The sequence below is a fragment of the Halictus rubicundus genome, chromosome 7 (genome assembly GCF_050948215.1).
Source record: "Halictus rubicundus isolate RS-2024b chromosome 7, iyHalRubi1_principal, whole genome shotgun sequence".
NCBI lineage: Eukaryota > Metazoa > Arthropoda > Insecta > Hymenoptera > Halictidae > Halictus > Halictus rubicundus.
This window is the reverse complement of record NC_135155.1, coordinates 12009173-12023521: the sequence shown is the minus strand read 5'-3', so window position 1 is coordinate 12023521 and position 14349 is coordinate 12009173. Positions and strand designations below refer to the sequence as shown.

Here is a 14349-nt window from a genome sequence, read left to right as displayed (position 1 = left end):
TCGATGGCGACCTGTAACTCGGTATATACGATTCTCTCTGGTCGTTAGAAATCCGGTGGAAACGATTATGGTCGTCTGCAGTTTTTAAAATCCTGCTGGATTCTATTCGCCGAGCTACTCTCGCGGGAACGATTACGCGATCGTTTGGTATTGCCGTTGACCCTGTGTGCTGCTCGTCGACGTTCGATTCGAAGTATCGGTTGCGATCGGCGCCGTGAAGTTCCGGATTGAAGCACTTAAAAGTGCGCTTAAAAGTAAATCAATTAAGTCTTGCTGATTTGTACAAAGCAACGCGTGCCGGTTACAATTAGGTCATTGTTCAAAAAAATATTCGATCGAAACGAAGCGTTCAGAGCTAGCAATGAAATTTAAACGTTTGTTCGAAAACGTACACCGCGGTTTAATTTTACTTTCGTGGAATTAGCGTTTCGCATAAAGATTCACTTTCTACTGATGATAACAACAATGATCCGGTCGTTCCATCATGGCGGCTCTCGTGGACCCAGCGCCGGCTAGATGACCAACCAGAGTAGGAGAAGCATAGTCATCATCCCGGCGGATATCCTGCCGCCGCATCCGTGATGCATCGCCGCCGGATGCTCTGCAACGAAACGAATTTCCCGGAGTGCATTTAGTCGTGCCGAGGAATATGAAAACGTTCGCCTAACGCCTCCGCTATGCCATACTGCGCCGCATAGCTCCAACGTTCCACGGATGACGAAGATGTACCCCGGCTCGATCTACGCGACGCGGCGCGGCGCGATGAGAGCGCGTCAAGGTTTCCACTTAGTTTACGTAATTACGTAAAATTAGGCGCGAACAGCGCGTCCTAATATGTCGGAGTGGTACGTAAATGAAATTTCGGAAACTCCTGAAACTGCACGGAACGCTCCGCGATCCTGCTTCGCGCTCTTCTTCGAAGTTTCCCGGATCCTTCGGGATCCTGTCGCGCGAAACGAGCCGACGCTCTCGCTGTACCGGAGATTCCGGTTTGATTATGCTACCTGTGCACCGGGTCAGCCCCTGACTTGACTCCTTTCTGAATGCAGTCCGTTCATTAAGCGCAGACACGTGTTCTTTCCGATTAACCTCGTGCAAACAATGTATACGGCGATTCAAGTGGAAATTCGATGTTCTTTTATGGCTTTAGCATAATCCGTGCAATGGCCAGATTCATTATCTTACGGAATAAATTGTAGCAAGAAGCAAGAATGACATTGAAAGGTTAGCTGAACACAAGTTTTGCTCGTCCATTTATGAACTGACAAGCGTACAAGGGATACTTCGGCGAGTGCACTAGCGAAGAGGGAGGGAAAGAAGAGCCCTTCCACTGCCCTAATTTCTCAAAAGCGTTTCTCGCTCGGGGATCGCATTCCGACACGCGATCCCAGCCTCGTGTGCCAGCAGTGTCGGCTCGCTTGTTAGTTACCAGAATGACGGGGCGCGATCGCGAGGATCGAACCGAGCTTTCGTTTCTAGACTGCGAGCATCCGGTTTGAACGCGGAAAGAAGGAAAAAGGCCGGGGGAGCGTTTGTGTGCTCTCGGTCTGCACACCCAGAGCAACTGAGTACACGATGGAGCCGAGGGTGCGACCGTTTTCGCCGACTGAAACGGTGCCGGGCTGAAATAGGTTGACGAGCTTCGTATCGCACTGCTAGCTGGACAAGACTAGACACTTCTGTTGCTAAACTGAAGTTGCTGAAACCGTGTACCTCATAGGTAAACCATGAATCTGTACCTACAACAATTCGGTACGAAAGAATACAATTGAAATGGTTCTACTTGTGTAATAATGAAAATTCTACATTCAATTTATCGAATATTCAAGATTCAATATTCAATGCTGAGTGTACTCTGTGTTCAAGGAGCAAGATTCAACGATGAATGTACATTGCGACCTTCTGTAGTCTCCTAACAAATCAACGAATTCTTTCAAATCCAATATGACGTCAAAAACATGAAGATGCATCTTCGTCCAGCTAGCTGTGTCTCAGGACACCATGGTTCGCCAAGTATAGTGTTTCTTTACCGTTAACAATGTGTACCGTCGCACTGGCAGGATACATCATTCCCGGCGAGCAGGTGTACTGTCCGGAGTCCTCCTTGGTGGCACTCTGTATGAGCAAACGGCTCGATGTGACGGGTCCTCTCTCCGTCACGAGGCTGATACCGCCTCTCGGCGTCTCGAAGTTAATCGCCTGCGAAACAAACAAGACGAACAGCTGGCTCGAGCTATCTGTCTGCGACGTGACCGGCTGCGAATAGACCCGCTGGCGGATAACCGCAGCGGACAAGCAATGATGACACGAACTCTAACGGCGAGATGCATCGGACCGAGTTGCATCGAAAACACGTTCGCGGATCGAGGCTGTCTCTGCCGAATCTTCGGGAACTCGGCTGCAAGCGATTTCGCGAACGCGGTTTCACGCCACGGCCGACTCGGTTCTTGACGTGTTTCACTGACTTGCTGGAATGAGACAGTTTACGTTACTGTTGAATTGTTTAACTCCGTTCATTTTCGTGGAGCATTAATTTCCATTGGTAGGAGATGTACTTGTAAAATGTGAAAATAAGCTTGTTCTATGTGTTCCATGTGTTCAATGTGTTTACTGTATTCAAGGTTCAATATTCAATATGCTCAATGTCCAATGTGCGCAATGTTCAGGATTTCATGCCCAATGGTCCAGGTTCGACGTTTAATGTACAAGATTCAATATTCAATGTGTTCAAGATTCAATATCTAATGCGATCAATGTTCAAGACTGAATGTGCTCAATGTTCAAGATTGAATGCGTTCAATGTTCAACATTCAATGTCCACTGTATTCAATGTTCAAGATCGAGTGTGTTCAATGTTCAAGATTGTATGTGCTCAATGTTCAAGATTGAATATTTTAAATGCTCAAGATTGAATGTGCTCAATGTTCAAGATTGAATATTTTAAATGTTCAAGATTGAATGAGTCCAATGCTCAAGATTGAATGAGCCCAATGCTCAAGATTGAATGTGTTCAATGTTGAACATTCAATGTCCACTGTGTTCAATGTTCAAGATAGAGTGTGTTCAATGTTCAAGATTGAGTGTGTTCAATGTTCAAGATATGATGCCCCATGTTCCAAGTTCAACGCTTAATGTACAAGATTCAATATTCAATGTGTTCTATGTTGAAGATTTAATGTGTTCAATGTTCAACATTGAATGTCCACTGTGTTCAATGTTCAAGATTGAGTGCGTTCAATGTTCAACATTGGACGTTTAATGTACAAGATTCAATATTCAATGTGTTCAATGTTGAAGATTGAATGTGTTCAATGTTCAAAATTGAATATGTTCAATGTTCAATGTTCAATGTACAATGTGTTCAATGTTCAAGATAGAGTGTGTTCAATGTGCAACGTACAATGTGTTCAATGTTCAAGATAGAGTGTGTTCAATGTTCAAGATTGAGTGCGTTCAATGTTCAACATTGGACGTTTAATGTACAAGATTCAATATTCAATGTGTTCAATGTTGAAGATTGAATGTGTTCAATGTTCAAACTAGAATGTGCACAATGTTCAAAATTGAATATGTTCAATGTTCAATGTTCAATGTACAATGTGTTTAATGTTCAAGATAGAGTGTGTTCAATGTGCAACGTACAATGTGTTCAATGTTCAAGATAGAGTGTGTTCAATGTTCAAGATTGAGTGCGTTCAATGTTCAACATTCGACGTTTAATGTACAAGACTCAATATTTAATGTGTTCAATGTCGAAGATTGAATGTGATCAATGTTCAAGCCAGAATGTGCACAATGTTCAAAATTGAATATGTTCAATGTTCAAGATAGAGTATGTTCAATGTTCAAGATAGAGTATGTTCAATGTTCAAGATTTGTTCCAGGTTCAACGTTTAGTGTACAAGATTCGTTATTCAATGTGTTCAAGATGTAATGCCCAATGTGTTCAATGTTCGAGATTGAGTGTGTTCAATGGTCAACGTTCAATGTCCAATGTGTTCAATGTTCAATATCGAGTGTGTTCAATGTTCCAGATTAAATGTGTCCGATGTTCAAGATTCAATGTCGAATATGTTTTACGTGTTCAATGTTCAAGGCACACGATTCAAGATTCACTGTGCAATGTTCAACGTTCGCATTGCGTTGCCCAGCGAATTTTCCAACCTACGCCAAGCACATTTTCTTCGACCGTTCCAGCTGGGCAAGCAGGAAGTTTAGAAAGTCCGTTCACAGAGCACACTACCGGAGTGTCAAGCTGGCAGGAAGATTCCGAAACGGTTTCCTTCGCTTTACTTTTACCTCGTGTTCAAAGTACTACAAATACCGATGGAGTCTCAGGCCTCCTCGAGAACTAAAAGCCACCGACTGTTTTCTCTTTTCAATTTCTTCGCGTGCGTTCAAGCACGTTACGCGACGAGACAAGACGTGTGCCGCGGCATAGTTCGACAAGATTATGGCAGAGCGCAGCCGCGCTGGGACCGATTACCGGTAACGAGGTTCGCAACGTCAACCTGGACGAGAATTCCTTGGGCGAGCAGAGGAAAGGAAAGGACGCTTAATCCTACGCCGGGGCGGCGAGACAGTTTAAAGAAAGTAAAGACCGAATGGAAAGAAAATAGAACGGCTTTTAATGCGTTCCCGGACGGCTTCGCGACGGTCCCCGTTGGTTCCGAGATGGTTCCTTGTTTAACCTTTGTCCCCTTTCGATCAGTCTACGATCGAGAGTTGAAAGGGAGAAAAAGGTTCGCGCGGCTTCTCTTCCCGTGATAAATCTCTCGGGGATCTGCTCGCTCCCCGATCGTTTCTACTCTCATTTCGCCCGGTGAATAATTTACGCTCCGCCACCTGTCGGTATTTCCGCCAGCGGTTCGCACCTTTCTCCGTCTCCCGTTGGTCGTGGAACAATCGGTGTAGCTTGTTAGGTTTCGTGAATAACGACTCGCGTCGGCACTCGATACCGCGGAATAACAATGGAGCCGTTCGTACGGGCGATTCTTTGAACGGATAAAAGAAAAAGAGTATCTTTTCTATGTTGGGTGCCAAGAGCTTTTTTTTCCAGGTTGCCGCGAAGCACAGCGAAACCTAGGCTCGCTGGAAGCTTAAACGCGCGGCCGTAGTCGTCGACAGCGCGGAGCTTTGATCTCATAAGCGAGAGTCCACCGGACCGTTTACCTCGTGATTATGACTCCAAATGATCACGGACGGTGGTTCCGGAGCGTATCTGACCAGGCACGTCAGGTTTATCGTGCTGCCCTTGTTGATGAAGAAATCCGGCCCTCCGGCGATCTCCGTGACTGGCTCTGCAATCAGAAATGGCAGTCGTTTACCCTCCGTTGGCTGCAACCTCGAGACGAAAATAAACGAGGTTGTCCAGAAGTTTTATGACGATTTTTATGCTAAACGAGCATTCTCAACCCGAATTACAACACACACGGAGCAAAATAAAAATTGATTTCGGTTCTGAACAGGTTCAATAGATTGAAAGTAATATAACAATAGTTCTAAATTCCTCTTACGTGTTTATTATTATAGATAGATATTACGTGTTTAATATCCAAGGTGTACAATGTTCAATGTGTTCAAGATTCAAGGTGTTCAATGTTCAATGTATCGACTGTGTCCAATGTTCAATGCTTGGGATGTTCAATTTCAAGGTGCCCAATGTTCAATGTATCGACTGTATTCAATGCTCAATGTTCGGGATGTTCAATTTCAAGGTGCCCAATGTTCAATGTATCGACTGTGTTCAATGCTCAATGTTCGGGATGTTCAATGTTCAAAGTGCCCAATGTTCAATGTATCGACTGTATTCAATGCTCAATGTTCGGGATGTTCAATTTCAAGGTGCCCAATGTTCAATGTATCGACTGTGTTCAATGCTCAATGTTCGGGATGTTCAATGTTCAAAGTGCCCAATATTCAATGTGTTCAATGTTCAATGTTCGGTGTGTTCCTTATTCAAGGTGCCCAATGTTCACTGTCGTGAGTTGTGTTCAATGTTGAAGGTGTCGAAATGTTCAGTGTGTCCAATGCTCATATGATTGAAGGTTCAAGGTTCACATGATTCAAGGTTCCATGTTCACGTGATTCAGGGTTCAATGTTCATATGATTCAATGATCAATGTCCCGTTACATAAAAAAATCAGTCTAACAATACAAAGTATAAGTAGTTCCTATCCATCACCGACAAGGAGACAGAAGCACGAGATCAGAGGCGGAACATTCCCCCGTAATTACGAGAGTTGGGTGGGAAGGGCTCGCCCAAGGACCGAGGAGCTCTCAAGGGCTTCCCAGGAGAACCCAAGGGAGTCGAGCAGACCTCAAAGGACATGCGGTCGGCAACCAACTAGAGACATATTCGTCATAATTATCGCGACTCGGAAAAACAACACGCGGCGCAGTCTGTGACGCGTTTCCGGCTCCCTTGGGAGTCCTTGGAGAGACCTCGGCATAAAATAATTACAACGTTTGGCTTCTCGAGGTGGCCGCCGGGCTTAATCAGCGATTTCGAACTTTTCGAATTAACCTGATCCTCTTCCATGGAGTTTGTAAAATTTCCGCGGTGGTCATTCGCGGGTTCTCGTCGGCCGTTGATGCTTATAAGGAGTACGGAAAACTGTATTTGTTGCACTCGGTTAGCATGCGTTTCCAGACGAGCGAAATTTATTTTTATTTCCACCTGTTTATGCTGAGTTTTTACTTCTTTCTCTGTGCGGGTAAGCGAGACGGATTACAGAAGTCAATTTATATTCCTTTTGATCTTTTGAACTCCGTCACTCGGAATATTTTCACAATATTTTTTAACAAATTTTTTTTAGCAACATTTGGTATATTTTTGCTCCGAAGAAAATCAATATCGGAACTGCCAGCAGAAGCCGGTAAAGTTGTATTTGAATTCGTTTTATACGCACGCGTTACTATACTATTGATTTATTCATGTGGAAACCTGCAATGAATTAATCGGTAATAATCCGGGTTTCTTTGGCGGAAAATTAACGTGTTTACGAATGTTTCAAGTTTTTCTCATTTTCGCTAAACTGGGAACTGCATTTCGAACCGAAGCCCGACAGAACTGATTCCTGCAGGACCGTTGCTTAATCCTGTTTCGATAATCCTTTGCCGTCTGGACATTCGGCCCAGCAGCAAACCGTTTAAACTAACTGGAAACCGAGCGATATCAAAAGAACCAAAGGGCAGATTTAAATAAAGTAATTCTGATCCCCGGTTTGCCGTGATCCGCCCTCGCAGAAACAGCTTCTTGCGATTTCTGTACTTTTCTGCAACAATCCTCGAACATTCGCCCTAATTTCCGTAAAAAATAATGCTCGTTCCGAGCCCGACGCTTTGAAAATATATCGATGTTATTACCGGGCTGAGAAACTTTATGCAAATTCCAATTTTCATGGATTGCTCGTGCAAACCAGGATAAGGGAGAATTTATCTCGTCTATGGCGAAAATAGGGCAGAAATGACATTAACGTTGCCACGTTTCACTACGTAGTCGCAAGGCAATTCGGCCCACAATCTGGTTGTTAAAATTTTGTCTGGTTAAAATATTGTTGCAACAGCTTACCGCGTTAGTATAACGATTACTCTTACGGCGCTGCTACAAATTTAATGCAGAGCGCTTTGGGGGAATTATATAATACCATTTTATTTTCAAATATAAATTCAGTTTGAAATAACTGCTCCGCGTTTATGGTACGCGTGCGAGGGAATTAAAAGACTGAGAATGAAAATTAAATTCGCGTTAACTGCGCAGAACGAGAAAGAACGTTCACAATTTGCTGAGGGACAGAGTAAATTAGAAACAGAAAAAATGGCGGAAGATCTCATCGGCAATAAAACCAACTTTTGGTCAATTTACAATTCAACTGCGAATCTTGTGTGCGAAATGAAAATTAAATAAAAACGCTATACTATTCAGTTTTGCTGTAAAAACTCGGAATGTCACATGGAATTGAACAGATTTCAGAAGAATCATTGTTATTCTGTGTATTGCTATTCTCTTCGTTTCGGTTATGGTCTCTGAAGCGGACCGTTCCATCGAAGATGAAAAACCGAAGTTGGGAAGGATAGGCTTGTGCGGATAAGCGATTCCCTGTAAAACAGGCGAGAGGATTAACTGTGAGCAGAGGAGAATATGGGTGATAGAAAGTTTCGCTGGTTCAATACGGCGGCGAGTGATTTCGAATCCTGGCGCGACGCCAACCTCTTTCCAGTCGGTTAAACTGAAATAAAGGATGTCATATTGAGAATTTGCCGCAAGTAATGTCCTCGGCGGTGGGCCGCAGCTTCGACAACGCTGGCTGGCCCTTCAAAAGATACCGATCCTGGACCGGTTCCGGTCCTAGGCGGCGAACTTCCTCGTAGAATTGGAATTCCAGCCCTGAGAGGAAGAAGAAACTGATCCCTGTTCGATCTGAACTATTTATTCGGCCGGCGTGGCACGTGTCCCGATAAAACTGCATCGTCGTCGCCACCAGGGGAACAACGATCCGAATCCGAAGCGATAGTAATCGCCGATCGTCCGGCGCGGCGCAGCGGTCGAAAATAACCGCGAGCTTTTAGCGAGCCTTCCATTAGGATCGCGTTCGCGGTCGAACGGCGCGGTGTCTCGTGGAAATTTATCGTTCGGCTGTGATTAATCCGTCGCGAAAACATATTACGGCTTGCTCCGGCAAACCGCCGACAAACGCCTGTCCCGCTGCATTCCAGGTAAACGGATATTTGCAATTAATCGATCGCCGCTTTCAAAGTTCCGTGAATAATCGTTGAACTTGTCAGGCCGCTCCCGTTCGCTATTGCGACGCGTTGGGGACCGTCCCGGCGATAACTGTCCGAGCTCGGCGAAATAAGTTCTGTACATACCGACGCGGCGCGAGAACGAACTGCTGTAATTTTGCGATACGTCCGATTCAGCGAACTTTCGCGATCCCCTTCGGTCGCGGGAATCGCGTTCGATTCGTTGCGAAAGAGCCCGATGAGCGCGAGCCCCGAAAAGAGACACAGGATTTATGCTTGTTCAGGGCATATGCGAAAATAATTATATGTGAAAACGGTGGAAGAAATATATTTGATTGTAAGAAGACGTTGTCGGAGGTGTCTACAAGACGGGCGCACAATTTGAACTGATGGCGAGGGCGGCGCACAGTGGGCAATTTGGACGAAGTCGGATTCAAAATCAGAGAACTTTCGATAGAAATGAGGTAGAGCGATGAAATTTTTTTTAAATTAAAGCTGAAACTTTGTAGAATGTGGGGAAAATAGGGAGATTATGGTACGAGCGTTTTTTAACCTTGAGAAAATTCGTTAAACTTGCAGAATTTCAAGAAAATTGTGGTTTTTCCGATACCACGCGCGGAAAAAATTTTTTTAACATGCTATACATCATTTCCCATAAGATAATTGCACAGTTTTAAAGGTAATATGCAATGTAATAACTAGTTTCTTTCTGTTTTGTTTATTTTTATCGAGATATAAAAATCACTTTGAGTTTCCTCGTTGAAAAGGGTAAACTTTAATTGTATGGTTCAAGAGAGAAACCCGAATATAAAACTATAAGGGTAAATACGGTGAGAAATTAATAGTTACTGAGATATTGCAGGTGTGCTGAAAATTTCGATACAAGTGACACGCGTTGGAGCGTTTCACACGAGCATATACGAAAACATTTGATTTTCTAGCAAGACCAGTCTGAATTTGCATTCAACGCATTAATTGAAATCGGAACGAACTTTCGGGACAATATTATGTTCATTTAAAATTCTCAATGGAACAATGACGTCGAAAGACAAGCGTTTCGAAGCACAATGGTTCGCAAATACGACCAATGAACCGGGTGCGCGCCGTTTCGTGCGGAGAGCACGAAACAACTGCGTCTTATTGTGCTATGAATATTTCGGAAACCATTCTCGCAACGATCCAAATGGAAATGGAAATTTTCGAAAACCCTTGGAAAACGACGGAGAACTAGTCGCGTTACGAGCTTTCCATTGACTAGCGTGACTATACCCAACGAAAGCTTGTTGCAAATGGTACGACCCTCGTTATCCTGACTCATGGCTCCCGATATTTCGTTGTTGCAATTTCTTCGGAAACCTTGCAACCAGTTCTTTATGGTTCCGAAAATCTCTTAATGTTGCCCTTCTTTGAATTGCTAACGGCTTTTGCATTTCTACGACTCCTGCGTATACCAGTTGTTCCTTGGAAATATTGGAGTTTCTGGATCCTTGTCACGGATCTCGGAGTGGGTATCTCGTTGCGATTCCATTGTAAAATATTTATATCGCTGATGTTTGCAATTTCACCGCAAATCTCGAAATTCTGATCTTTTGCAAATGTATTTCAGAAGTGTGGGACTGTACGCAGTCCCGCTATGAAAATTGGAATTGTGACATTTTGCAGTGTAATCGTGACGTAACGTTCTAAAATTCCTATGACCATGTGAGTTGTGGTCCTTTTGCAATTCCAATCAGAATTCTGAAGTTGTAGGCCCTTGCGAACCCTGGAATTGATGCTGCTTGCAATCGAACTGTGAATCTGGAAATTCTGATCTTTTGCAATTGTACTTCAGAAGTGTGGGACTGTAATGCAGTCCCGCCATGAAAATTGGAATTGTGACATTTTGCAGTACCATCGTGACGTAACGTCCTAAAATGCCTGTGACCCTGTGAGTTGTGGTCCTTTTGCAATTCCACGAAGAATTCTGAAGTTGTCAGTGCTTGCGAACCCTGGAATTGATGCTGTTCGCAATCGAACTGCGGATCTTGGAATTGTGGAGCTTGCAATTCAATCGCGAACGTTGGAATTGCAGGCCTTCCCAACCTAATTATAAACCCTGGAATTGCGACTTCTGCGATTCCACCGAGAGCCTTAACCCTTTACAAATCGATTGAACATCGTGCTTCATGAACTTCGAAATTACAGCTCTTTGATTTCGCACGAAGCTTGGAATTGCAGTCGCGTGGCATTTACTGAAACCCTGTTGCATTCAATAACGGTCAACGTGAAGCTATTGCGCCTAACCTGAAGCTTAAATCTTTGCGCGCATAACCGGGGAACGATCCGTTATCGTGTGAAACACATTTTCGCTTGTGCGCGAACGCCGCCGAGACCGAGAACGGAATCGTCCGGACTCGAAATTGAAAATAGAAGGTAATTCTTCGAAGAGTCTGGGAATCGAGTCGATTAGACTCTGCTGCAGGATTCCAGTGTATCAACGTCGAGGAGAATTGTATTCTTGGCGAGGCGTCGATTTAGTATCCGGCCATTTTGTTCGGGGGGTTTTTTTTTGCGCGGTAGCACGAGGAGCAGCGGTGATTCAATTGCGGCCGAAATCGCGGTCGAGTTACGGATCCGGTGGCCCTGCACGATTTATTTCCTCTGCCGTTGCAAGGGGGGTCGAGCAAAGATCGATCAACGACAGAGATCGATGGCTCGGTTGGATATTAATTTGTCGGATCGGTCGGACGCTACGGATTCTGGTGGCCGCGCAGTGCTCGGGATAAACCCAAGATAATAGGAAACCGAGTCCGAAACCTGAAGCAATGCTGGCTCCGCTGGATACTACGGTTCGGCTTGACACAAGATTAAAGCGATCGCGTTTCCCTTTGCACACTGTATCATAGACGGATACAATGATAGCGCAGGTGTTCCACGGAATTATGGAAACCCCTCATATTCGATCACTCGTTCGCCGAGCAAAGAAACCACGGCTTCGGATCAAATAGCATGAGAAAGAAAAGGGACGATTCGAAACTGTAAAATGATATTGCGTGTGAACAAAGCAGGGCTTGCAAACTGTTATAGAGAATTCTGTGACACTGTCATAATGTCAATTTATGTTATGTACTCTGGTATTTACGCAGTCTTTTTAAGCCGGCCGGAATGGGTTTGACCTCGACGGAGTTGATCGTCACGCTATAGTCGTGCGAACGGTCAATAGACAAAGCTAATTATTCAGATTTTGCGACCGATGGGTGGTGAGGTTATAATTTTCCGTGACGATCTTCAATAAATTTAGTATTTGCATGTACGATGGACGTTAGCGTACTGTTTCTCAAGCACAGATTTCTTTTAAGGCACAATTCGAAGTATTTTGAACTACCCTTGTGGTAGGGGTGTAGTCTTGAAACTTGTCACAGAGGATTTTCTTTTGGGCCCTATCGAATAGTATGAAGAAAGATCAGTTTGGTATGGGGGCACATGTGACCATCATTTTCAACTATTCCCTTCGGCTCGGCATTTCTCGCTGAAGTTTAATTTTTCGGCACTAAGAAATTTAAATCTGTAGATACAATCCCGGTCTGCCATTTCAGGGAGACGGGGCACTGTTAACGGCGTATATTCGGATGAGGTGTGTCTTGGCCATTATCGTGGTCTTTTGTGCGAATGACTCTTGTTGGATAGTTTGCCGAGAATTTCCTTGCGGCGGCATCGTAACGTGGCATACAGACGGTCATCCTGGTTCACGCTCGAAAGCGCAGTTTGATCGTGTGTATCCATTGAGGAGAGAAATAGAGAGAGAGAGAGAGCCAGCGCATGCACCGCTCTCGCTCCCGACTCGTTAATAATATATTAATCTGAGAAATATTCATGGGTTTCCGAAGAGTCGCCCGACAGAGAAAAACAAAAGAGCCCCCGCATGCTTCGAACGGTTCTGTGGACTGTGACGCGCGCGAAGCGAAGAGAAGACTGGCTCCGTCATCGTTCGAGCAGCTCGTTTGATTATTCAATGGCACTTTCAAACTGTTACACGGGCCCTGATACGATCAAACAACTTTCCACGTCGTTGGCTATGGAATCTTACCAGTCTTCTTGAGTCCCGAGCCCTGGAAGCAGGTCGATTAGTCTCACGCTCGGCCGAACTAATTATCAAACATCTCCGAGATAAGTTCGCGGTTTTCGGAACGCTTATTTTCACCACCTTGCTCGAAAGCATCGCTCCTCGTTTATTTCCGCTAGGGAAACGTGCTGACAAACTTCGAAATTTCTTGTTCCACAACCTCTACGTAATTGTAAACACAACCGTGTAATACCCTTATTCCTGAAAATGCTTCACAAGTGCCTCCTGGTGTGCTGCTAACACTCGCCGTCCGTCTTTGTCGCGAAACAGCAGTGTTTATTGCTATAACGTTGCTTAACGCTAGGTTTACGAGACCCGTCAAAATGACAAAAAATGGCAAAAAATTTGGGCAGCACATTCTTGTTATTTTTATAAAGTAATGTAAAATGGTCACTTCCAGCGCTCCTTAAATCTAAGCAGAAAGCACTTTGGGCTTTTATTTGTTCAAACTGAATTTTTGAAAAATCATTCTTTGCGTGTTATTGTATTCATTGAGTCAGTTTTTTTTTTTGGTATGCACATTTATTAAGAAACGTAGATTTAAATGTAAATCATTAATTGGCAATTATTATATGTACGCTACGCAACTTGAATCGGCCATTTCCGAGCCGAAAAGCTACATTTTCGCGAGCTGTCAATATACTTTCGGCGAGGTCGCGTTTCGCAAATCCGCGATAAAGTTGTCACGCTCTTGCCGCTCGAAATACGATCCTAATGGAAAAGCGCAGTCGAAAAATTTTCCGCTTGCCTTTCACCGATAAAGTCGGTTCTCCCCACGGTCGGAGCAATTTGGCAAAGAATTCAATTACGCCTCAAAAATATCCCTGCGAAATTGATGAAAGATAAGGGCCCCGTGGAACTCCCTTTATCCGGGAGTGCGATCCCTAATGAAATTCTTAACTGCCGGTTATTAAAATCATTTTGTCCGTTCAATAAAGTCGACGTTATTGGACCAAACGAGATTTTCTTGCGGAATTCTTCCGAAGATAGGAGAATCCCTGAAATATCGGCCCATCGAGTTTCCTCCGTATCTAAGTTTCGAGCTTATCTGCGGCCAATTCGCGTGCGGAAATGTAACTCGTTCGAACCTTGGTTACATATTATTTCGGGTCGTAACGTACGAGAAGTTATGTCAACAGGAAAACCACTTTTCCTCGGATTGTCGCGTTATTCAGTTTTCGTACGAAATCATTTAACATTCTATGTTTTAGGCAATCAAATATTCATTCAATTAATTTCTCAAGTTCTCTCTAAAATCCTGTTTCAGAAATGCAGATGTCACATCTCAGGCATACAATTATACTTCTTAGAAGACGGTAGATTTTGTGGATTTGTGACGAAAATTAGTAAAATTGACCCCCGTTTAACACGATCAAAAAACTGTTTAAAAAGACAGTGCGTATGTACTTTATGTGGCTATTTGATTGCCACACAAAATGTTTACTTCGCATAAAAATCGTGTTATTCACAGCTTTGTTATCGCAAGTTATTCTTTATTATCT

The 14349-nt window shown here is 44.0% G+C and overlaps 1 protein-coding gene across 2 annotated transcripts in view; it reads right to left on the bottom strand.

Annotated features, from left to right (window-relative positions):
- Positions 1-257: 257 nt before the first annotated feature.
- Positions 258-14349, bottom strand: part of LOC143355437 (zwei Ig domain protein zig-8) — a 104286-nt gene continuing 90194 nt past the window's right edge. The window contains exons 5-7 of one of the 2 annotated variants that reach the window (XM_076790242.1): positions 5173-5300; positions 2031-2199; positions 258-601 (exon numbers count right to left, since the gene is read on the bottom strand). In XM_076790242.1, coding sequence (XP_076646357.1) covers positions 513-601; positions 2031-2199; positions 5173-5300 — 386 coding nt within the window. In that variant the 3' untranslated portion in view covers positions 258-512. The remainder of the gene's footprint in view (positions 602-2030; positions 2200-5172; positions 5301-14349) is intronic. The other variant, XM_076790241.1, reaches the window with a different exon arrangement.